We start from the raw sequence: 26,564 nt of genomic DNA on the forward strand, positions 1-26,564 counted from the left end.
GTCTGAAGGAACATTTCCACTGAGAAAACAGATCCCAGGAACACTACCACGAGTCACTTACTGGTGTGAAGTGTGTCATGGAATTTGGTGCTGGTGTACTGGATGTGAAATCCTTTTTTACTGATTGTATCATCTGTGTGGAATTTGATGACAATGGCATCCCCGGCTGAGTAAGTTTCATCTGGAGGCTGCAGTAACAAAAATATATATATACACATATTATATATATATATATATAATTTCTTCAACAGGAAGCCATCACTCTTCATTGATATGCCTGAAACAGTTAGATTTTGTTTTGAGGGGGTGGGAGTATGGAGTTAGTACTTTTTAGAGGGGTTTGGGCGAGTTTTAAATGGGGTTTTAGGGGACCTTTAAGAAATATGTCATATTAATTTTGAGATTTATACAACAAACACTGAGAGATTATGATGAAATAAGAGTAAGGGGTTGGATGAGGGCTCAGAGATTTAAGGGAACGTTTTTTGCAGGATTTTAAAGGGGGGCTGGAGGTTTTATGAGGATTCAAGTGGGTGTTGTTGGTAAAATGGATGTTTTTAGTGGGATCTTTCGGAGATTGGGAGATTGAGATCTTTACAGAAGTTGAAGTTTATAAATAATTAGGGATATTAGGGAGATGGAGGTTTTTAATGGGGAATTTATTGGGAGATTTAAGTTTTTTGGAAGGACATTTGGGTGACTTTTGTGAAATCGATTGTTGAGAGAGGTTTATGGGGAGACTAATATTTTGAAGGGTATTTTGGACATGATAGAGTTTTTTTTTTTTTTTTTTTAATAGAGATGAATGTTTTTTTGAGGGATATTTGGGGAATTGTAGGAAGATGGAGATTAATAAAATCCTTACCCCGGATCCACAGTATCGCCCAAGGCGTGGTGCTTTAGTGTCAGTTCCATCAAATATCTCCATGTAATCGTACTTGCACTCTGCCTCATCCTCCAAATCGAAGATGTTAAAGATGAGCTTAACTCCGAATCCTTTCTCAGCTGCTATCACCCACTCACACTCCTCAGCTGTGCTGTAGTTATTATCACCAAACTGAGCATGAGAGTACAGATCTCCAGGCTCCGCCTCAGCTTTCAGAACGCCACCACATTCTGCAGGACAGAAAAGAAGAAAAAAGGACAGATTTCTACAAAATATTGCAAGATATTGTTTCCTATCAAATCTTTTCGGTTTAGAAAGGCAACGGACATGAGGTAAAGTTATTAATTTTATTATTACTACTAAGTTATTATCTTAGCCTTAGCAAAGCAATAAAATATTTGCTTTCCTAGCAGTGGCTATAGCCTTTCTTCTGCATTACCCAATGGCATTAGCAGTGGAGACTGCAGGCACAGAAATGTACCTGCCTCAAGGAACTGTATCTACCCCATACAGTTATAGGTTATAGTCTAACTAATTTACTGTTTAACCTTGCAAATCTTGTTCAACAGATAACTTGCTGTTAGCTACCTGTTGTAAAAGATGCCTCAAAGCCTCGTTTCTGCACCGAATTATCAGAGAAAAATTGTAGAAACATCTTGTTGGTGCTGGAAATAACAGGTGGTGGTTTTTTGCTTCCACAAAAACGTCCCAAACTGGGCGATGCATCGTTGGGGCCATTATAAACATCCAGATGATCATAGGAACATTCAAGATGGCTCTCCATGTCGATCTCATTAAAGGCCTAAATGAAGGAAAGTGATTGATATATATATATATATATATATATAGGGAAATGGTGCTGGGATGCTAGACTGTATTTTCAATACCTGTTTAATGTTTTATTATGATTTACTAACTACATCATCACAATACTTCCTGTTTACCTGTAGAAAAGAATGAGACACCCCATATTCAAAAATCACATGACAGAAGAGACTAAGTTTATTTTGTTCATTCTGTGGCAGAAGCCGGTTGAAGATGATGAAGGTGTATGTAAAGGCCAGGGAGTGTCAATACGCTCAGTTAAGAAAAACATCACTAGTAGATAAATGAACAGGAAACGTGGACGTACCAGTTTGATTCGGTGGCCTGGTGTAGTGGTTAGGGCCCAAGTGCACACCTTCTTATTGGGATATTTATCTGGCCAGTTGGGGCTCATAATGGATACAGGCATGCTGGTGATCACATGGTCACAACCAGCTGAACGTACCAACACAACAACAACAAAACAAAAACAATCTTTCAGCAAAACTGTCCATCTGAATGAAGGTTTAAATGGTGGATGTCGGTCCCCCAGTTTATATAATAAACAAAACCAAGAATTCTCCAACTTGTAAAACTGTCATGCCGTTATGCAATATTATTATGCTCAATATTCCAGTGTGTTTTTTTGGATTAAACTTTTACGTCTATATATATCTATGCATTTTTCATCATTTTTTAATGCTGCAATGCTGCAGTTATAGCCTTCAGAACAATGCAAAGCGAACAGTCGATGAGATCTGTAGACTGTACACTCACTTTTAAACAGTGAACGTGCTCCAAGTTACTAATGAAACTGAATTCAATCACTTCAGTAACTGCTGAAGAAATTTGCGGGAATACAAAAGCACCATATTACTCTTGATAAACTAATCAAGAGCATTGTGTTCTTGTACTTTCCGATTCTTATAATGTGGTATTATTCATTTTCCCCTATACTGGACTCTCTGTGTGACGTCTGACACACGAGTATGATTAATGCATTCTTGACTACACTCCGCAGTCAGACCTTTTGTTACACAGAGCTATTGCCATAATTAGTGTGGTCACGGTTTACTGCTAATAGCATCGGTTTCATGACATTAATTCTCATAGTGATTGTCAGAAAGTGTTCCACTTAGAGGGATGCGTGATAAAGGCATAGCACAAAAGGGACAAAAAAATAATCTTGCGCATGTAACCATCAAGGGGATTGAGGATGACGTAGATACGTTCTTGTGCATGTCTGCGTGCATGCTGAGACGTTCAAACAAACTCGTTTAGTGGTATATATGAAAATTGCAATAAAAAAAGCTGTCATACAGCCGTCTTTCTCTGGAACCTTTCGACGAGTCACCACTGGTCCAGTCTCACCTTTAGTGACTGCTAGGCTGTGTTCAGAGATACCCATTTCAGTTTGGCCTCCTGCAGAGGCTTGTAAGAAAGGAACTCCAGTATATGGCAGCATATACTGTCTATATATATATATATATATATATATATATATATATATATATATATATATATATACATATATATATATATATATATATATATATATATATATATATATATATATATATATATATTAACATGGAGGTGTCCATGGTTTTTTTTGTTTTTTACTTTGTAGTGCAAATGCAGGGAGGTCAAAAATGATGTAATTTCAAGTTTCAAGAGATTTGTCTCCATCTATTGCTGATGAAGTGTCTCACCACTGGAAAGGATACGTCCTATTTTGTGCTCGACAAAATGAGCAATCAATCTTCCCTAGGTTTCTCCGATATACAGCTGTCTGCGTCCTTGCATGAGTTGTTTACGCTCTCTTGTGAGAGAGATGCAATCAATGAGGAAATCCAGAGAAGACCCTCTTCCATTGGATTTATTTTCATTGTGTTAGTTCAACCCTTCTTCAGTGGGAGGCATCAGACATACAGTTCAGCAACTGTAGCAGTTTAATCAGAAACTCATCAGAAAGGAAACTTCTTTCATTTAAAGGAAAACTGTTTGCACAGTACTTAAGCATGCTGGACTACATGGTATTGTATGAACTTGTTGGCTGCTTTAAAGGCTGGGTTGTACTGGAAGAAGAAATGCACACTCTAGTGTGTAAGGGCAATGTGTGTGTGAGATCGTACCTTCCTTGCAGTCATGCATATTGGTGTGTAAGATGAATCCACTGTGGCACTGACAGCTGTAACTCCCAAATGTGTTCACACACTCGTGCTGGCACCCACCATTCGCCCTGGAGCACTCATCCACATCTAGAGGGGAATAAACACATTGTTTTGTTTACTAGTATATTACATTTTATGTTCTTATATTATTTACATTTATTCATTTAGCAGACTTACAAATGATGAAATACAAGCAAAGCAATATATCAAGCAGAGATCAATACAAGTAGTGCTACTATACAAGATCTTTAATTAAGTTCTAGAGAAGCAAAATAGGCAGAGTAGAGGTGTAAGCACCAGAGTAATTTATCCATCCTTCAGGGTCATGGGGAAACCTGGAGCCTATCCCAGGGAGCATCGGGCACAAGGCAGGGTACACGCTGGACAGGGTGCAAATCCATCGCAGGGCACACTCACATACACACTCACACACCCATTCATACACTACGGACACACCAATCAGTCTACCATGCATGTCTTTGGACTGGGGGAGGAATCCAGAGTACCCGGAGGAAACCCAAGCAGCACAGGGAGAACATGCAAACTCCACACACATAGAGCCACAGTGGGAATCGAACCCCCGACCCTGGAGGTGTGAGGTGAACATGCTAACCACTAAGCCACCGTGCACCCACGAGTAATTTATTTATTTAGGTTAGGGGTTAGTTAAGTGCTCACAGAAGAGGTGGGCCTTTAGTTGTGTTTTGAAGATAGTGACAGATTCTGCGGTCCGGATTGAGGTTGGAAGCTCATTCCACCACTGAGGGACAGTTAGTTTGAAGGTTCTGGAAAGGGACCTTGAGCCACGCTGAGTAGACACTACTAAGCTTTCTTTCCTCTTTGTTGTCTATTTGTATATCTGTCTAGCTATCCATTCATCCATGCATCTATATGTCTGTCTGTCAATAGATCTTCCAGAGAATTGTCCCCAGACAGCTAGCTAGCTCACCAGAGAAGAAAGTCGCTGTGAAACCCCTACGGGACACGGTGCTGTCGGATTTAAACTCCACATGCAGGATGTTGGAGTCAGAGGTGATCGGCTCTGGAGTTGCAGCTCCGCAGAATCTCCCGTGGAGTCTGGAGTCACTGCGAACCTCCACATAATCATATTTACACACCTAAAAAAATCATCCAGAGGAAGAGCAATGAAAGCCAGCTGACACATTTTACTGCAATGTTTTCTCACATCATTCATAATTCACATAATCCGATAATAAAATAATGAAAAATAAAGACGAAAAAAAACCCACACACACACACACACAGGCATATAGATAAATTCATACATAATATATTACATTAATAATCATTAATATTATCACAGCAATTTTAATGCAGTGTTAAATGTTGCATGTGTGAACGCAGCACGTATTAATGCTTGATAAAGTTAAAATTGGTAAAGCTTTATAAACACACACACACACACACACACACACACACACACACAAACACACACTGACGTCGTTGCCCTCTGTGTCGAAGCTGTGGAACAGCAGTGTGATGGTGTAGTGTTCAGGAGCAATGAGCTGCCACACACAGTGTTTATTATGCGGGTATTCATGAGGCCAGCCGGGACTGAACACAGAGCCATTTAACGCAGTGAGGAAACCTCCACATGTAGCTGCTACACACACACACACACACACAGTGAAAGAAAAATCATCAACATACAGTACAACAACATATTTTTCTTTAACCAGACTCTGTACTAAATATACCTCTTATACCTCTTAAATATACAGTACAGCAGTAGGGACGATAACATATTATTCACTTGCACTGAAATTAACACCACAACAATTAACTTATCAGTAAAACATTGCATTTCTGGTGGCTCCAAGCACAATAAGTGTGAGGACACAATGAATTGTGTGTCTTTGATGAATTTTGTGTGTGTGTGTGTTTTGTTTTGAATTAATATGCCCTCACCCTCACAGCTGCGTCGGTCCGTGGCGAGTTCGTATCCGGGGTGACAAGCACACCGATAACTACCCAGCGTATTAATACACCTCTGAATACACTGACCTTTATCAGGTCTGGAACATTCATCCACCTCTACAGAGAAAATGTCAACATACATGATTAAAAACAATGTTTAATTATCCTCACAAAGTCTGCATTTGCATGAATAGCTCGAATCATTTTTCATAACAGTTGACCTTAACCCAGTTCTGGTTTAATCATTTAAATTGCTTATGATGAACTTTATTTATAATCGTGTAACTTTTCGTGTATGCCACCTTTCCCTTCCAATAAAGTATCATTGCTTTGTTCTTAACTTATTGTCACACATATATTTACATGACGTGTCTTTTTCAGTGTGCCTGTAACAATTGTTCGATGGTAAATTCGTAGTGCAACTGTACATTTTGATAAAGATTCGACTTCAAGGTAATTTGACATTCTTGATGTCCCCTATTGTTGCTTGTGCAATGATAAGCAATTTAGCAAAATACAATTTCTTTCACAAATGGGAACAATTTGGTGGATATTGAGCAAAAGGTGTAGAACAATTGCAGAAATTGTGTTTACAAAAAAAATTCTCTTACGCATGTTCATGAACATTTTGTGAATATAGCCTAGACAGGATAGCCATGAGTATTTCATAAAGTCTTTAGTTATGGAAGTGTACAGCTGGAGAAATTCCTGGACTGAAATTAAAGGCTTTATTAATTACTTTCAAAGCCCTGGCAGTTTTTTATGAGCATCTGGAAGCAGACACATTTTTGTACTGCACACCAGGCTTTTAAAAGGTAGCAGGTCATTTAATGCCATGATCTCCACTGTAAATGCACTTCTAGTGCTTCTTTCATATGTCAGTTGAAAGCTTTCTTCTTCACACATGCTAGACTTTTCTTTGTATTTCTTGTGGGGGTTTTTTTTTTCTTCCTGCATTTTCTTTTTTTGTTACTTTGTGTTGCATACATTATATAGCCAAAAGCCACAAAGTTGCAAGCACACACTTGTATAGAATGTCTTTGTACACTGCAGCACTAAGATTTCCTTTCACTGGAACTAAGGGGCTCATACCTGTTCCAGTATGACAATGCCCCTGTGCACAACGCGAGCTCCATGAAGAAATGGCTGGCTCGACTTCACTAATGCACTTGTGGCTGATGGGTAATTCCCCACAGACACATTTCCAAATCTAGTGAAAAGCCTTCCCAGAAGACTTGAGATTGAGGACTACATCTTCTTCAAAAAGCATATACAGTTGGGGAAATAAATATTTAACACATCAACATTTTTTTCAGTAAATATATTTCCAATGAGGCTATTCACATGAAATTTTCACCAGACATCAGTATTAACTCAAGAAATCCACACATATAAAGAATTCACAACATTAAAGTCCATAAATGAAGTTATGTGTAATACTTATTTCCCTCACTGTATGAGTATGATGGTCAGATGTCCATCCGATGTCCAAACTTTTGGCCATATACACCTTATACACTTCTATACAATTATACACATTGGGTGTAAGTAAGGTACTAGATAAACTGACTCAACAAACAAACAAACAAACAAAGATATAAATAAGCAGTGTCTGGATAGAAAGAAGTCTACCAAGAGTCAGGAGATTTTAACAATTCATAGAAGGTAGGATGAAGAATAATAATAAAAACAGTAGAAACCCTGAACTTTGGGCATTTAATAGAACCATTTTGAACTCAAATGTACCTTTAAAGAAGTTTGCAGCAAATCCACCTCTATTAACAGAACCATCTGAGACAAACTTCATCCAGAGTTGGTTGGAGCTGCTTTTGATGTCTTGGGGATTTTGGCTGCCACAGAATCGTCCAAGGAGCGGGTCACTCTCCGAGCTACCATCACGCACCTCCACATAATCGTACGCACACCTGTTATGTCTCTCCAACTGAGCAACAGAAATAAAATGACCATTTTTGGAGCGACACAAACTGGAGCACACTAGCATTTATCAAAAATATAAAATGTAACAAAAGTGTCTGAGGTTCTGTTAGTGTGCAGTCAGACTTTCACACATGACTGTACAATTTTTCTCTCAGTCAAAGAGGGACAATAGGAAAGAAATGTGGTTTTTATTTGGACTGCTGTTTCTATCTTACATCACCATGTATGGCGTCAAATGTTAGATAACTCAGAACAGTCACAGTGTGTAAAGCAGCAGTTCTTTACAGAGTTATAAATATTGTATAGGCACCTTTCTCACCTCAAATGCCTGGAAGCAAAGTGCCACGTGAAACCCTTCAGTCACTGTCACCTTCCACACACACACTTTACTGGGCTGATAGTCGTCAGGGTAGTTAGGTGACTGAATCTGTCCACTGTCAGTTTCCATTTCCCCACCACACATTGCTGCAAATAATAATAATAATAATAATAATAATAATAATAATAATAAGTAAATGAAATGTACTCATTGTTCCCTGTACAAATCTGTACAAACCAGAGAACAAGGGATAATTGTGTAGAATTGAAGGCTATGAGAGACACTGAATGAAAGAGAAACAGGTGAGTCTAATCAGAAGGCTGGTGAACGTCAACGATTTTAACTGTTGGAAATCAGAGACATGGGCATGATAGTGAGCAAAGGATTGTGGGAACAGGATTTCCAAGAGTGTGGAACTCAAGGGACTATGGAAGGCCTAGGGTAAAGCTGTCAGTGTGATGAAGCTAGCAACCATGAAGAATTGATCCCCAGCTCTGAGAGTGTTTGTGTGGTCAATCACAGTCAACCACAATAAGGGACCATGGGCATTTTGTGATAAGTAAGGGATGAAGCTTTCTTGAAACCTGCAACTGTGGACTACTTGGATAATGATAATGAGTGTTTATTTATCACATATACATATGCACAGTGAAATTCTTTTCTTTGCATACCCCAGCATGTCAGGAAGTTGGGGTCAGAGCACAGGGTCAGCCATGATACAGCTCCCCTGGAGCAGAGAGCGTTAAGGGCCTTGCTCAAGGGCCCAACAGTGGCAGTTTGGCATTGCTGGGGCTTGAACCCCCAACCTTCCGATCAGTAACCCAGAGCCTTAACCGCCAAGTCATCATGGCTTTCCACCACCATGGCTTCATATAACTTTGTTCCAGAGCTTTCTTTATGTATTCCTCTATTGTCTTCTGGTTCACAGGAGACCGGGGATAAGATCTAAAGCCAGTCATAGGGGTGATGTGGAGGAATTTAAAAGTCTGTCTGCTAATTAAATACCTCTAATAGATCCTGATACTGGGCTGCAATATCTACCTGGGACTGACAAGTGGTGAATTCTACAGAAGAAGGAACTGTGGCTTCTAGGGGAGACCTAGGATAATCACATAGTGTGTCTGCTTACACTGGCAATATAAAATTCATACTTTGGAAACCTGAAAGCTAGTGATGGGTATCCAGGATAATGCCAGGATAAGGTGGATATCAGGGTTGTTGTGCCAAAATGTTCCACAGCACTGGTTAAATATTGGGTAGATATTTCAAGAATGTAGCCATCCAACAAAGCCATAATAATGTCTTTAATTCTTCAGTTTTAGAGGTGGCACAGTAAATTTATGTGCTGGGAAAGAAAGTTATTTTGCTTCAAAATGGCAACTACGACAAAGCTGTTTGAGGCAAGTGTGTGATGCTTCAGAAATGCATTTAGCTAAACTTACTTTTTAGCTACATCAACCTCGTGGCTCCAGGAATCAAACTTCAAATGTACCTTCATACATGGCCGAGAATCCTTTTCCGACCCAGTTACTGCTGCTGTGAAACTCAATCCACAAACGACTGTTGGTGGAAACGAGAGACTCTGGGACCTGATCCCCACAAAAACGGCCTGAATCCAAAAACACAGATATAAGCATTTTACAGTCCAAACCTGGAATTATTTCAAAAACTAACATCCCGACTGACTCAATATCTCTGTGAGTATCCCTACTGGCTCAATATCTAATGTGCATCTCAGAAATGTCCAGAATTAGCCAGCTGCATAAGCAGTTTAGCTAATGTTAATGCACTAGCTGTTCATCTGATACTAATTTGCTAGCTAAGTATGCAAGTAATGTAAAATCAGCCTGACTTTTTTTATTGTGAAATTATACACAATAGTTTCATGCTATGCAGTATGTTGAGCTGAAGGAGTGAAAACAAATGCTAGTGTGACATGATCAAGTTTGATAATAGATAATCACATTTAACTTAAACTATGCCCTTGATGGCTCAGTGCCTCGTCAAATTCTGTACATGTATGTTAGGGGTGTACATGTATGCTACCCAATTTGTCCCAGTTTTAAGTAATGTATGTTTGATCAATACGGATCAGCTGCAAACATTACAGTAAGGTGAAATACCTATTAAAGGAGATTTCCTCCAGTATCCATCTCGCACCTCAACATAATCATACCAGCAAAGATTACTTTGGTAGAGCTCCATGGAGGTGAAGTTAAGGATGATCTAATACAGACAGCAAGACAATGAGGACAGAAAAAAAGAGAGATCGATTTAGGGATTAGAGAAGGGCAGAAAGTGTCAGCCTTTTATTGAGCAGTTCTGTTGAAATCAACAACTTCCACTTACTGAAACTGTAAAAATTGCACCAGCACACAGTTTTCACAATACGAGACCATAGGTTAGAATTCACCCACATAGAGAACACGTGTTATTTCACAGTCTCTTATAGTATTGGGCTAAAAATGTATTGAGATCATCTATTACAGCCTGTCATGACTGACTGAATGTTGGTCTCTATATAATGGCAAAGACAGCCCTGAGGGACACCTTGAATAAATCTGATTTTAAGCTGCCTTTTAAAATGATTACTTGCTGAAATGTAAGAGATGAGCTCAATAAAAGCTTGGTCCAATTCTATAAGAGACTAACAAGTGTTCTCCATGTCAGGTTATACAACCCAAATTGTGAAAAAGTTGGGACAGTATGGAAAATGCTAATAAAAACAAAGAGGAGTGATTTGTAAATGTACTTTGACTTAACAAAAACTAATAAAGACAATGTATTTGTTGTTTTTACCTAATCAACTGTATAGTTTTTTGAAGATAAACGTTTATTTTGAAATTGATGCATGCAGCACGTTCCAAAAAAGTTGGGACAGGGGCAATTTAGGACTAATAGCGAAGTTGAAATAAGAAGGTGATGTGAAACAGGTGAGGCAATCGTCTAATCATAGTCTATAATGAGCCTCCAAAAATCGCCTAGTCCTTCAAGAGCAAGGATGGGTCGAAAATCTGTAGGATTTTGGGCATTTCACCTTCTACAGTGCACGATATAATTAAAAGATTCAAGGAATCCAGTCAAATCTCGGTGCGTAAAGGGCAAGGCCAAAAACCACTTCTGAATGCTCTCCGATCCCTCAGATGTCAATGTCTTAAAAACAGTAATGAGTCTGTAATGGATATCCGGACAAGGGGAATACTTTGGTAAACCTTTGTCATTCAACCCCAGTCATCGCTGCATCCACAGATGCAAGTTAAGGCTTTAATGTGCACAGCAGAAGCCGCACATCAACACTGTCCAGAAGCGCCGCCGACTTCTCTGGAAATAAATTTAATTCACAAAGTAAAACATCAAATAACGTCTTAATAATGTGTTTTCAATATAGTATAGAGTGAATAGAATTTTCAAATGACTCTTTTTGGGTTTTGGGGTTGTTTTTTTTTTGCATTTTCCATACTGTCCCAACTTTTTCGGAATTGGGGTTGTATGATAATGATTGTGTACCAATAGACCTTACTACATTCTGCTTATGTCATTAATCAGCATTATCCAGACTTGTGCATGTTTATTAAAAAGAAAAAAAAATTCAAAGTGAGCTTGTGCTGATTTGAGCTGATTTGTTTACATGATTGCATGATTTGTTTACTTTACGCATTTCGCCACTGTCTTATTTGTAACATGTACCATTATCTTCTTTTTAGTGGCTTTTTGGACAAGTATCATATCGGCAGTGACATGCTGAGATTTTACTACAAATTATTACAACAATCTTTGTTATTGACTTCATTGGTCGCAATGTTACTCACCCACTGGAAAACATGTTACATTATGTATCCTAAGACCCAAAAATGATTGTATAATGTTTGATTTTACGATGAGTAACAGCAAAATCAGGCTGAAAATTGTACAGTATAAACCTGGATTAACATGAGGATTTGTGTTGTTAATTATAATGGAATGTTGCACCTGACACTTGTGTCTGTGTGGTTTACCTTTTCTCCAGGTGTAACAGAGATGCTCCATACACAATGTGTGTAAGCGGCATAGCCATTAGGGAATCCAGGAGAAGAGAAATTTCCAGAGCTATCCTGCAGACTCTCGCCACACTCTGCTCACAAAACATAATGTCATATGTCACAGGAAATGAAGTCCATCACTTTTCATCCGTACCCAGGGCATAGACTTTTAAGGTGTTATATAGCTGAGGGGAAAAAATATTGAAAAAAAATAGGAGATGAGTAATTCAAGTTGCTCAGGTAAAATTTTCATATAGTGTCCCAGATAATATGTTCAAACTCTCATGAAAGTCACCTAATGGTTTTACAACCAACCAAACTGACTGGAAGTGGTGCAGGTCTCTCCAAGAGTTTGCCAAGACATCAACAGTGATTATTATCTGGTGACAGCGACCATCATAGGAAACTCCTTGACTGCTAAGCTGAAATGCCCCAACACCAACAAAGAGATTACTTTGGAACTGAGATATCATTTCAGTGTCCTGGCTGACACAGCTGATGAGAACCCAGACATCATGACCAAATGGGACTCCATCAAGAACATCTATGATGAAATGACCATTAAAGATTTAAACTACCGAAAGAACAAGAAAAAGGAGTTTTTAATACCTACCACTAAAAGGCAAGACGATGAGCAATCAGACCAAGGCTCTGGGATTAGGTCCAAAAAGTCTATAAAAAAGAGTGCCAGAACTGACAGAAGATCTTTTGTAGAGGAGTCAGACAGAAAACCAAAATATGCCACTGCAAGAGGTGAAATGAGTGTTGTGTACAAGTAACTCTGTGGCAGGAACACCAGTCCCTCTGCCCACTGTCAAAGGTAAGAACAGCAAAACCTTCACAACAGAATACAAGCAGGTAGAAATATGGGTACAGCATTTTTGTGAAGTTCTCAATCATCTTGCTAACCCTCCATCATTATATTGACAATATGTTGACACTGATATTACTCCCCCAACTGAAGTAGAAGTCAGGTATGTTGTTGAAGCCATGAAGAGTGCGAAGGCTGTTGGCTTTGATTCCATTTACGCCAAGCTGTTGAAAGCTGACCTTACAACTTCAACAAAGGTGTCCACAGAACTGTTCAGGTCCATGTAGGAAAAGGTACAATTCCACAAGACTGGGTAAAAGAACTGACTGTCAAACTCCCATAGAAAGGCAACCTCCAGAATTGTGAAATCTGGTGAGGCATTACATTGCTTTCTACACCATCAAAGGTCTTCTGCAGAGTCCTTATTGGCCCAGTGGACACCAAATGCAGCCACTGACACCAAGCTGATGCAAGAGCAAACAGAATTCAGCAAAAGAAGAGGATATAGGTATAGATGAGATTTTTTCCCCTGAGAAACATCATTTAGCAGTGTCTGGAATGGAGTACCCCACTTTACATAAATTTCATCGACATCCAGAAGGCTTTTGATAGCCTACATCGTGACACCCTATGGAAGAATTTGAAATCATATGGAGTTCCAAAGTTGCTCACACTGACTGGGATGTTGTACCAGCTATTTCAATGCAATGTCATCATTGAAACCTCGCAAAATGGTTCCCGGGGGAGTCAGGTGTGCAACAGGGGTGTATTAGTTCTCCCATCTTCTTCTTGGTTATTATCAACTGGATCATGTGAAAGACTACATCAGATAAACCTAGAAATATGAAGTGAACTAACTTTTCCCAGTTAGAAGATCTAGACTTTGTTAACTCTCCTGCTGTTCTCTCCTCAAATAATGACCACCTACAGGAAAAACACACAGTGTGTATCAATTCCACACCAGAAGCACCGATCACAGTTAATGGTGACCCCCTCTATTATTTGAGTTCACCTATCCACGCCATCCACAATGGATGCCTCAGGAACATCTGCTACATCTTCTGACCAGAAAAGATCTCGAACAAGGAGCTCTATAAAAAGACCAACCGTCACAGTGTGGTGTTAGATATCAAATATAGATGCTTCCATTGGCTTGGGGACATACTCAGAAAGGGCCGAGACTGTATCCAAAAAGTAGCCCACGGATGGACAGTGAAGTTAAAACAGATGGGTCTTACCTAGAGTGTGGAACAACATTAAGATTAAGTACGTAAATATGAATGTATAGTCATAGATCATAAAACTTTATTAAGGATAAAGGTGTAGACAGCTATCACAAGATATATGGATCGTTCACAATCCAGATTAGAAGGCTTGCACAAATGTATGTTGAATTGGTTGAACTGCTGCAAAGACAAGGAACAAAAATATCCAACGGCTACCATTAGTAAGTTGTCAGTTAAGTAAGTTCTACTTACTTAATAGGTAAGTTGTCACAGAAACAGCATATGCAGGGTTTGCACGCAACTCTTACAATTCTTTATCATTTTGATTTCGATATGAAACACAACCCCAGTTCCAAAAAAGTTGGGACGCTGTGTAACATGTAAATAAATGTTGCCCTGTCCCAACTTTTTTGAGACATGTTGCGGCCATCAAATTCAAAATTACCTTGTTTTTTCCCTCAGTTTAAACATTTGATATGTTTTCTATGTTCTTTGTGAATAACATATGGGCTTATGAGATTTGCAAATCATTGCGTTCTGTTTTTATTTACATTTTATTTACATTTTACACAGCTTCCCAACTTTTTTGGAATTGGGGTTGACATTAAATAATTGTTTAGCCCAGGGTCCATGTCTATGGCTCTCCCAAGTGAGAATTGGTGGGTGAAATTGTCTACTGTGATGTTCATCTACCCATAAACCGTAAACAAAGGGTGATAAACGCTGCTGTTTATTTGCTCTTTTTGATAGCGCTAACAGAATGTTGAGACGTTCCCTTAAATATGATATTATTGTTGTTCCTGCAGCTCTCAGCCAATCAGAACAGAGTTGGAACTAATCAGAACTGGGACCATTTGTTCCCTGTAGAATAACAACGCGCTTACTAGGACACTTGTAGAGCTTCCGTGCTTGAGTGATGTCCCCTTTGCTCAGTCTCATCCTCTGACCAATAGGGGGTCTGATTCCATTCACATCATACCGAGGCAGAATCGTATCAAGGAGGGTGCTTCTGTAATACATGTGTAGGGTTGATTTAAAAATATATATATATTTTCAACAGATCATTTTGACTGTACAATGGTATATGGGAAATATTATCTATATCTATCTAATAACTATCATTTATGTAACATAATTTCTTGACTGGAGCAGGACACATGGTGACTCTGATTTGTAGAAGTTTCCTAGTTCTCTTTTAGGCTTTTATTTTATATATTACATACATTTAATTATATTACATATATTCCGTAATACATTATATACAGCTCTTTTAAAATAATTTATTTACATTTGTTTATTACTTTACCCTGTTTCTCTCTCTCTCACTCTCTGTCTTTCACAGTGTCTCTCCACCTCCCTTTCTCTCCCTGCCTCATCTTTTCCTTCCATCCCTCTCTTTCTCTCTTTGGAGGTGATGGAGATGTTGTGATTGCTGTTTGTGGCTCGATTCTGCAGAGTTCTGTGTTCATTAATATAGAAATATATATTTATATAACTATGAATAACCCCCGAGGAGATGCTGCTGGATGTTGTTTTCATTTATTTAGGTCGGCTCTCGGTATGAAACAGCTTTGTACCTCTATAATCCATTTACGCCTCCATGTGCTCACCCGGGGCACTAATAACTACAGCGCGCTTAATCTGTTTGGCTGAATAGATTTGTGTCTGAATATTACATTATAATGAATTTATTATTATTAATCCGAATGAATTCGCAGAGGGTCTATGTAGTATTAATGTCTCCAAAGAGTCAGCTGTTTTGGGGAACATTGAGAGCCAGCTTATATTCATATATACATGTAATACTCTTCTAGTTTTCACTTTTGACAAAAAAAATTAATGTAGGCACTGCTGTTACTCTTGCAGTGTAACTTAATCAAAAAATATTTTTCTCAGCACCTGGAGCTGTTCTTTAGAATAAATAATTATTTGTGTGTTTGGCTCTTAACTATGTGTATGAGGCAGCAGGATTTCATGAATCAACTTCAAGCATAGTTAGGCAAAGAAAAACAATCACTGGTCAAATTATCCCAAATTTTGTCTGGTTAAAAAAAAAAAAAAAGGTGAGCTAGGACAAATAATCAGACTCACTGAAAAGAAACCAAATTCACATCACTATTGTATAAATATGTGTAACGACCTGATCTTATAGCCTAACTCACAGGGATTTTAAATTTTTTTTTTTCTCCTTTACTTTTAATTAAAGAATCATTAGAGGAATGTTTGGATTAGGGTAATAGTTTCCATCTGTTACACTGTTTATTTATTTATTTATTTATTACATTTATGTGTTGTGTCTATCACAAGCCTGGCTGTGAATGAGCTCTCTCTCTCTCTCTCTCTCTCTCTCTCTCTCTCTCTCTCTCTCTCTTTCTGTGCGTTTTATCATGATGCATAAATAAAGAAAAGAATACATTTAGCGGACTGCTATAAGGTTATCTCACCTGGAGAACGTGTTTGTGGAGTAGTGCATGATGCTGTCAAAATCGTACATCTCTCCTAATGAGTTCACCTCATCCGGCTCCATCTTTAGGAAATTATACTCCTGGCCTACACACATTACCGAGTGAAAGCCAACACAGCTGATGTGTATCTATTCAATTCAGTTCAATTTCATTTAGATGCAATTCAGTTTCATATTTGTCTAGACATTTTCTCAGAAATACTTAACAGAAATACAGATGTAGCTTTATATTTAGATCCAAATGAGAAAGCCAGAGGTGACAGTGGCAAGGAAAACTCTCTGACATGACCTAAGATGAGGAAGAAACCTTGAGAGGAACTACACTCAAATGGGAACCCATCCTCTTCTGAGTAGCACTGGATAGCGTGACTATAGATTACTATAGAAGTTTGTTCAGTATGAGTATCTTTCGTCTTTATGATTACAACAACAGTTCTTAGATTCAAACATCTCATTGTATAAAGGTACCTTATTTATACTTAATATACCGTATCTTATTTTATCTCATCTTGTCATATCTTATGAAATCTATAGTATCCATGCTACAGTACAGCTGTGTCACAGACAGAGTGTTACCTGGCTGTATGTTCTCTTTAATAATGCTGACATGTGTGTCTCGGTCGGGTCGTGTGTGTTCGTGCCAGAAGCCAATCACATGACCCAGCTCGTGAACCACAATGCCAAATTTATCGCAGTTCTTGCCAATGGAGATAGCCTGGGGTCCATCACCCCTCCGACCCACATAAGAACAACATCTAAAAACAAACAAGCAAGCAAAAACTTTGCCTCTGAAATACACATAGTGCGTCTGCAGTCCTGAAATAAAATCTGGGGTGTGGTTCAGAAGGTAGCAAGAGGACAGCTGGGTTCTAAGGGTAGTTAAAAGGAGCATTACACATACTATTCAATGGAGACCATTCAATTATTATATTCGCCACATAAAAATATGATAATATGGTCAAGAATGGAAAAAACAAACCTTAATATCTGTTCTTACCCACATGGCCGGTATGTGAAGATGATGTAGCTCTCCTCAGCCATTCTTTCTACAAAGGTTACACAGACATGTCTCTCCCAGTGCCTCATGGCCTGTTTAAAGATGGCTCTCTGACTGCCTGAGAAGAGGAATTTCAAACCAAAACTGTTTCAATCCAAGATATTTCATTTGCATCAATGTAGCATATTTATTTCATCATCACCTTTTATCTCATCAGCCTCAGATGCTTTGTTTATAAGACCATCTGATATCTTTTGTACACTTTTCTGGCCACAAGCTTCAGGAGCTTGGAGATTGCAATCAGATCGGAATCTACACACTCTGCACATGGAAATGGTACGTCTGAACACTCTTTAAAACGACTTTTAAACATTGTGGCATAATAAGCTTTATGGATGATCACTGCAATGAAAAATGTAAACAAAAAAACAAAAAGTCATTAAAGGGTTTTTGTCGTGAGTAAACCAGATGATCTGATGTGTTTGCTGCAGGAAAAAGATGTCCATCTGCTTGTCTTAGGTGAAAGTCATAGTTATAGACCATAGAAGGCAGTAGGCAGACCATATTTACCTCCATAGCAAAGCTAGTTTTGGCTTGCAAGCGTATCTTGGGAGAGTAACTGACGTTAGCTTGTCCTTGTATTGTCTAATGTATCATTAGCTAGGGTACCTTACATGTTCTGGGCCTGAAAATAAGCCTTTGATAAACCGTTATTTATGATTGTTGCTAAGTTACATTCTAACATACTTACACAGTTTAATATGTGCAGGTGATGCTACTTTTGGTAGATTTGACAGCCAATATATAAGAAATTTTTTCTCTGGCCATGGTATAATCGAAATCTAAAATGACATTAAAATCAAATGCAAAAGCTGGCATCCGATGCTGCAGAATTACTACTAGCTCAAGATATCGTAATTATTGCAAACAGACAGATGGCACAGTTCATAAATCATATCCAGATGTTTTTTCAGTTTGTAGTGGATGTGTGATCAGTGTTTATCCTGTTAATGCATCCAGATGGTCATTACAGATGGCTGTTTGAGCACTCAGGCTCTGTCCTTGTTTTTTAGGAAACTGTCATTTAGTTTATATATTGTCGGGCATGTGTGGGTGTAGATGGCGCGAATGTGTACATTAACTTTGATATTGCACATGCAGGCCAGCTAAAAGGACGAAGATGGCAAGCCATTTGAAACCGCTCCAATAGGAAGTACTACCAAATGTGGTCGAGCGTCTATTGTGGCTTTAGAAATTGCATTCAAATGTTCATTATTTAAAATATATTTAGCTTGATATTATGTTACTAAAATTGACATTTTTAACTCATTGCATAGTTCACTAAACCATTTGAGTCCAAGTGGAAAGTATTACATATAGGAACACCCCTTTTCCCCTTGCATATTAAATAAGTAAATTAAGGCTCCTGAGTGGGACAATAGAAAAGTGTTTGCCTTATCGTTGTTAGATCATGACGATAAAAATCCTGACAGCATTCCAGTTCATCCCAAAGGTGTTCAATGGGGTGGAGGTCAGGGCTCTGTGCAGGCCACTTAAGTTCTTCCACCTTAACCAACTTTGATAAACCATGTCTTCATGGAGCTCACTTTGTGCACAGGGGCATTGTCATGCTAGGATATGTTTGGACCTCTTGGTTCCAGTGAAGGGAAATTGTAATGCTACAGCATACAAACACATTGTATACAATTTTGTGCTTCAGACTTTGTTTGGGGAACAGTTTGGGGAAGAACTACATAGAGGTGTGATGGTCAGATATACGTATTTGTTTGGCCATACAGTGTAGTTATAATTTTTTTTAAAAATGGGAGAAAATTGTGTAAAGATTAAAAATGTAAAAAATTATCTTATCTAAAACTTTTAGGAAACATGAGTGTTCATAAGCATATTTTACAAGGCTAAAATGGAAAATTTCCATGTGGGCTTTTTGAAATTTTCTTCTGATAATAGTCTGATACATATGATATGCAAATAGTGCACTATGGCTACAATGAGAAGCCATCTGTGATTAACAACACTACTTTCTATTTACATGCACTACATGGGATGTTAAGGCAGTGCACTAATAGAAAGCCATTTATGCCTACTGGTGTCAATTCCTTGGCTAAAAACTTAATTCAATCTTAAGGATCATTTCCAACCATCTAAATTCAAGTGGATTAGTAAACAGATCAACATCACTGTAGAGTACAGACTGCACACTGAGATACAGCCAGTGACTGATTTGCATCACTCTTATTGGGGGCAGTGGTGGCTTGGCGGTTAAGACTCTGGGTTACTGATAGGAAGGTCAGGGGTTCAAGCCCCAGCACTGCCAGGCTCTGGGTTACTGATGATTGGAAGGTCGTGGGTTCAAGCACTGCCAAGCACTCCCAAGCTGCCACTCCCAAGAGCCCTTGAGCAAGACCCTTAACCCTCTCTGCTGCAGGAGCGCTGTATCATCTCTGACCCCAGCAGAAAAGAATTTCACTGTGTAATGTATATCTGATCAGATACAGATATAGAGTCAAGATCCTCTTTTCTCATGTGAGCTCCATTATCTCATAAACATATCAACGTCATGGTGACATCACTGCTGTAATGGAGCAACGTGAAATCGTGCTCTTAGGTGTGTGTCATTACGAGGAGGTCTCACCGCTGAAATTGGCGCTGATGATGTAAGGAATGACTCCATCAGGCCAAATTCTCTCAGTCTTCGCAGTCGCAGCTCTCTTCCTACGAGAAATGCTCAGTCGACTCCTATTGGATGCGGCATCCGTTTCTCCATTTCTGTTGGCTGATAGAATGGAAAGAAAAGGAAGGAAGAACACACTGCACTGTTTTTGGACAATGAGAGCATAAATGCTGGTTAGTCAATCACAACATACTGTAGTCTACACACACACACACACACACACACCTGTGACAGTGTTATTAGACTGTGAGGTGGTGTGTTGAAGGTCCTTCCCGGTCCGTTCTCGTCTGAAGAAGCGCAAGTCATCCTTGTCCAGAGCGATGTCTCCTACAAATGCCACTGAAACACAACCACAGCACCAGCTAATGTTAGAAACAAGCTAACACTATCACCAAGCACTATCTTCTCACTTAAAAATCCATTCATTTTGCTTGTAAGTGGATTTTTTAAATAACTGATAGCATTTCAAATACTTAAAGGACAATATTGTGGTCTTTTCAGTCAGATTCATAGTGTTTGGTCGTGACGAAGTGATCCGTGTGAAGCTAATGCCTTTTGACATTAACTGTAGCTTCCATATTGTAAAGTAATTATAAATATAGACTTCTGAGTTTGGTCATTTGCTTTTATTAGCTAAGCTACCTAATAATAATAGTGCAGTGGATAGCAAACTTTTTTTTTGAATGTCAAAACAAAACCAAGAATCAATCTAGTTCAAAAGACAGGAAGCAAACGTTGTTTCTTTTATCCTGGCGTTTGCTGACCAGAATACATTTAGTGTGCATAACAGCCCTCACCTCTGCCCCCTTTTATTTCTCTCTGACGCGGTCTCTTTGTAGTCCTCTGTTTTTCTTTCAGCCTCTATCTGAATCTGTGTTTCTGTCTCTTTTCCTCCATCTCAATCTGCAGCTCTGTTTCTTTTCATCTTTATATCTATCTCTTTCTGTCTCTCGTTACCTCGGTCTCTCTCACTTTAGATTAGCCCACACTTAATAATAACGTGCTTGATAATAATAGTGTTATCAGTGGGACCATACCGAGGTCCGGTTGTTTCTGACAGCTTTACATGAGTTATTAAGCAGTATAAAACAAATCCATAAAAATCAGTTTATAAAATGGGCTTATAAATAAATCTATAAACCAATTTGTTCATTAATCAGAATCAATATACTGTATATAGCAGTATAAAGCCGTTTATACAGATGTTCGGTATAATTCAGATGTTCCTATATTCCTGAGTTTAATTAAAGCACTGAAATTTGAAATTTGAAACCCTGCTGCTAAGGGATTTAGAAAACCCAGCACATGTTCTACTCTAACTGTGAGAGTAAAACAGGAGGGCTGCACACTTTCAAATCTCTAGATGTTTTAAGAGATTACATTTTTTCCCCCAGCTATATTCAAATCCTTCAGCTCCGAGGCAATGAAACATGTTCTGTATGTTTAAACACTGGTGAAGTAAGTGAATCAGCTGGGAAACAACACAAACACAAACACAAACATGCCCATGAGGAATGAAATGTATAACTGAATAACTACGGCACTGTTGCATTTAGCGGTTTAAAATGTCCTATATGAACTATACCAACACAGCTACTTAAATCATGGGTACGTTTTTCAGCATGACCTGCTGACAAATCCTGCTTGGTCTGACTGGATACCAGCTGCCAAAACACAGCCCGAACTGGTCAAACTGGTAGACCGTCTACGTCAATTCATCTCAATTTAATTCAGCTTTATTTGTATAGCGCTTTTTACAATGGACATTGTCTCAAAGCAGCTTTACAGAAACATATAAACACGGGATATAGATTTTAAATGTGTGAATTTATCCGTATTGAGTAAGCCGGTGGTGACGGTGGCGAGGAAAAACTCCCTAAGATGTTAAGAGGAAGAAACCTTGAGAGGAACCAGACTCAGAAGGGAACCCGTCCTCATCTTGGTAACAACTGGTAAGTTATTTTCCAGCTTCCTTATTACTCAGTCAATAATGTTTGAGATTTCCTAACTGCTGTACTGTTGTTTTATTTTCTGAAACATTCTACTACACGCAGGAATGTAGATACAGAGTCTTCATAAATTACACAATGTGGATAAATGTATGTTCTCAGGGGGAAAAAAAGACATTTATCCACATTATGTTATTAATGAATAACATAATATCTACATAACACGATAACATAATATCGACACTCCTTATCTACATTCCTGTACTGTACAGGTTTTATTGCTGCTTCTAGTAAGGAAGTTGCAAACCAAGTTTTGTTGTACTTGTGCAATGACAATAAATTAGAAACGATCATTCAGAAACTGTTTTCTTTCAACCAGGCAACAATGGTCAGTGTTTTGGCAGCAAGACTGAGATGAATCTTTCAGCACCATGAGAGGTTTGTTTTTTTTCTTGTACAAGAGCTACAATCGGCTGTACATTTGGGAAACAAAAAGACTTGCTAATAGTTTCGTTACGTTTTCTACCATAAGAACTTCTCTTTTAGAGTTGGCGCAGCACTTCAGCATGAATGGATATAACAATAAAGACATACAGGATATTGGTAACATTGCTAGGTGTTGCTATGGAAACAGTGACTACGTTTACATGGACAGCAATAATCTAATTATTGACCTTCTTCCGAATAAGACAATATTGTGATTAAGGTGTGTACATGTCCGTAACTCACGTCCATACTGCGACTAAAACAGGAATACGCCACACGTCTTAATTCGATTTGTGTTTACTTTGAGTATGACTTTATTCGGATTAAGGTCATCAATAATCACTGTTTACATGCTAGTTTCTTAATCAGATTATTGTTTAATCGGGTTAATATTGGATTATTGTTGTCCATGTAAACGTACTGAATGAAGCGATGTGTTCGCCTTGAAGATTTCATATGAACAGCTCACTCTGTTGGTATTCACCATTTCGAAAGTTGAGGGTTGAAGGCTGTGGTGCAACGTTGATGTTGTTCAAAATGTCATTATCTTTCTAGCCCAAGGCCAAATATATCCGATATTATATCATGCAATCTGAAAACATAGCTTGTTAGTAATAATGGACACTGAACGTGCCGTGTGTCTAAACACCGTACACACTCCCTGAAGATGAACTTTAATGGGCATGATTATGTCCCTTATCTGTGCTGAACAGAAGATTTTTTCAGACATTTTGATACGTGGTCAAAATGGAGTGTAAAATTGGCAACAGTTCTCTGTTCAGGCATCAGTTCAGTAATCACACAGTGTACTCAAAATCATATTTACATGCAGATGCAGACAGATACGTGTGTGTTTTTCCTGTAAATGGAGGTTTGTGATTGCTCAGTGGATTAGCATGGCTTAACGCAGCATGTTAAATTCCATGCTTAATTTATTAGATGTGTGAATAAAGGCCTAGGCAGAGTGTGTGTGTGTGTGTGTGTGTGTGTGTGTGTGTGTACTGTATGTGTGTGTGTGGTATTCACAATCAAAACCGAGTTGTTTAGTGTCTAAGCTGCGTTTGAGTTTTTGAAATCATAAGATAATATAAGGCTAATAATAAAAAGGGATTTCAAAAGTGGAAGAATTATGTATAATTATGGATATGGAGAAGTTTTCTATTCATGTTTAATATGTAATATTTATTTATTATCTTTTCCAGCACAGGGACGTCTTCAGGACTGAGCTTTGTGACTGAAAATTACTTTGTGTATTGTTGAGGCTATAATTTAGCAATTAAAGGCAAAGTGACACTGGACATGCGACCAAACTGTAAGAAATATCAACATTTCTCTAAGATTATATTCTCTTTCGAGCCTGAGGCACAAGTGGGCAAGCAATCATGCGATCTGGAGAAAATGACTTGTCACTAATAACAAGTGCTGAGCACACTGTGTGTATAAACAGTCACTCTATACACTCCATGAAGATGAGCTTTGAAGGACATGAGCTTCAAAGCTCTTCAAAGCTTGATGAATTGTAGCCTTCATTTGTACTGAAATAAAACACAGGATCATTTATTTGATTCAGAGCTACAGACAAACTGAAGCTTCTATGTTTTACTGCACCTACACATGGCTAATTTCAGCCAGATTACTAGTCAGCCTGAATGACATTAACATTAACATTGCTTCTCCAGGAGTATCTACAGTACAGGAGGGTCGGTCAACAAAATATTATGTATAAATGATGCATAATGCTATATATTTACAACGTGAAAACTGACACGTACACAGTCAGGTCCATAAATACTGTAAGTCTATGACAGTATACAAGAGTTGAACTGTATAGAAATTACTGCACTTCTAATTTGGGACCTAATGTAATTGGACAAACTAACATAATCATGTTTAATCATGTTTAATGTTTGGTTGCAAATCCAGTTTAGTTAAGAGCTCTTTCAAGAATTCATGAAAGCTTTTCCTTGCTTGGTAAAAAAGCTTGATAAAAAGTTTCTCTGCGCTTTCATCCTCTCAATATTCTTTTTGCTCATGATTTGTTTCATATTGTCTCATGATATTAATCTCCTTAATTACTGCAACAGTCGCTTGATATACAAGGCACATGCGTTGGCTGTGGCTCTCGATGAAAACAGTATTCTTGTTTTCAGCTCTTTTGGGCAGTGGTGGCTCAGTAGTTAAAGGGTTACTGATCAGAAGGTCAGACGTTCAAGCCCCAGCACTGCCAAGCTACCACTGTTGGGCCCTGGGGCAAGGCCCTTAACCCTGAGTTGAATAAATGAGATAAATATAAGTCGCTCTTGATAAGGGCGTCTGCCAAATGCTGTAAATGTAATGTAAATGTTTTGCAATCTCCTCGTCTCACTGTTAACTTTTTTGTCTGTGGTCAGGACTAAATATCATTCAGTAAATTCATTTGCAGATGTAGTCAGAGAAGAAAAAGCTCCTAGAATTTAGCTAACTGTGTTAATATAGTCTGCTGCCACCATCAGGTAAAAGGAAATATTGCAGCGTGTTGGCTGGCGAGTCACCTGTCAAATATTCTAAAAAAAAAAAAAGCCACAGGCCAATTAACATCTGTTGGTGGGCCACATTTGGACTTGGACTTTATTTGTTAATAAATCTGCGCTGTGTGCTGTGCAACTGGCCGTATCTCACCACTCTGGCATGGATTATATGGATTATATTCTGTGGAGAAATATAATCAAGTTTGCATTTGGCAGATTAAATTTAAATTAAGTTCTCCTATTATAGGGACGTCCTCTTACAGAGAAGTCTGCCTTTCATCCTTACTTCTTCCTCCTCTTCCCCTCAATTATTCTGTCTTTCTTCTCTCTCTCTCTCTCTCTCTCTCTCTCTCTCTCTCTCTCTCTCATTGTTCCTTTCAGAGTAAAACCAGCACAAGAATCTCAGGAGTCAAGTGTTCATTAGTCAGTCCCTTCTGTTAAGAATGTTTACAAAGGCAACATCAAGTGTTGATTTTTTCCCCCCAAAACACTTCAGTTTGGAATAAAGATGTATTTATTTTTTTTAAATGATTTTATAACTGGATACGTTTTAGGATTTTCTTCTGCCAACAAATCTGAACCAATGGCCATGAATAAACAAAAATATTAACGGTTGTTACTGTTTCTAAAGATAACAAGTTGGGAGACAAAAACAGGCTATTATATATGAAGCTCAATCTAAACCTTGGAATGGAGTGTTTGTTCATCCATTGTGGCATCTGCTTAATTAATGTAATGGGAAAAAAAAAGTTGTTGTTGTTGTTGTTTTTGTTGTTGTTTTATTTCAGCCACCTAATTATTCGCATCTAAGCCCTACACCGAAAAGGATTTCAGAATAATATAAATGAGTAGCATTTGCATAAGAAACACTTCATCAGTGAAGTAGAAACACCATTTGAAGCATATGCATATAAATATGAAAATGTATGATTTATTTACCTGCCTTGCATGGATCCCTGTAGTTGACTGCATCAGTTTCTGGATGATATTTAACTTCCAAATCTAAGCCAATGGCCAGCAATAAACAAGAATGCAGGAGCAAAAATGTCCACTGGGACTTCATGATGAGTTTTGACCGCATGTGCAAAGCAATAGATTAGAACACAGGCTTAGCTCTCTTCTGGGTCTTTATTCTGGACCAGTGAGTCGCTAAAACACACCCGGGCAGCGAGCCATAGTCAGAGATTGCAGGCTTTCCAGTCTCATACACACACACACACACACACACACACACACACACACACACACACACACACACACACACACACACACACACACACACACACACACACACACACACACAGCGCCTCACTTCATTACCCAACAAACATGCATACCACTCATGACACATCAG

The 26,564-nt window shown here is 38.5% G+C and overlaps 1 protein-coding gene across 2 annotated transcripts; it reads right to left on the reverse strand.

Moving 5' to 3' along the window:
* Positions 1-26,291, reverse strand: bmp1b (bone morphogenetic protein 1b). Of its 2 annotated transcripts, none has more exons than XM_053645735.1 (20): positions 26,150-26,291; positions 20,494-20,607; positions 20,230-20,355; positions 17,577-17,694; positions 17,156-17,334; positions 16,560-16,665; positions 15,000-15,124; positions 12,055-12,170; positions 10,183-10,285; positions 9,552-9,668; positions 8,060-8,205; positions 7,549-7,744; positions 5,794-5,919; positions 5,325-5,485; positions 4,814-4,982; positions 3,826-3,951; positions 2,019-2,146; positions 1,475-1,688; positions 866-1,116; positions 1-188 (listed from the first exon to the last, which is right to left on the reverse strand). In XM_053645735.1, the coding sequence occupies exons 1-20, from the start codon at positions 26,289-26,291 to the stop codon at positions 54-56; spliced, it is 2,898 nt and encodes a 965-aa protein (XP_053501710.1). In that variant the 3' UTR covers positions 1-53. The 2 variants fall into 2 exon arrangements, with proteins under 2 accessions (XP_053501710.1, XP_053501708.1); XM_053645733.1 differs by having other exon boundaries at positions 20,230-20,370; positions 20,488-20,607.
* Between the last annotated feature and the right edge of the window lie 273 nt (positions 26,292-26,564).

Source organism: Ictalurus furcatus, chromosome 16 (assembly GCF_023375685.1).
Source record: "Ictalurus furcatus strain D&B chromosome 16, Billie_1.0, whole genome shotgun sequence".
NCBI classification, from domain to species: Eukaryota; Metazoa; Chordata; class Actinopteri; order Siluriformes; family Ictaluridae; genus Ictalurus; species Ictalurus furcatus.

Excerpts from the sequence above, each read along its gene's own strand:
- bmp1b (XM_053645733.1), bottom strand. The coding sequence starts at position 26,291 with ATGCGGTCAAAACTCATCATGAAGTCCCAGTGGACATTTTTGCTCCTG. Across the intron at positions 16,666-17,155 it reads TAAAGAGAACATACAGCCAG|GCCAGGAGTATAATTTCCTA; the intron begins GTAACACTCTGT and ends TAATGTGTGTAG. Across the intron at positions 12,171-14,999 it reads GAAGCTCTACAAGTGTCCTA|AGTGTGGCGAGAGTCTGCAG; the intron begins GTAAGCGCGTTG and ends TTTTGTGAGCAG.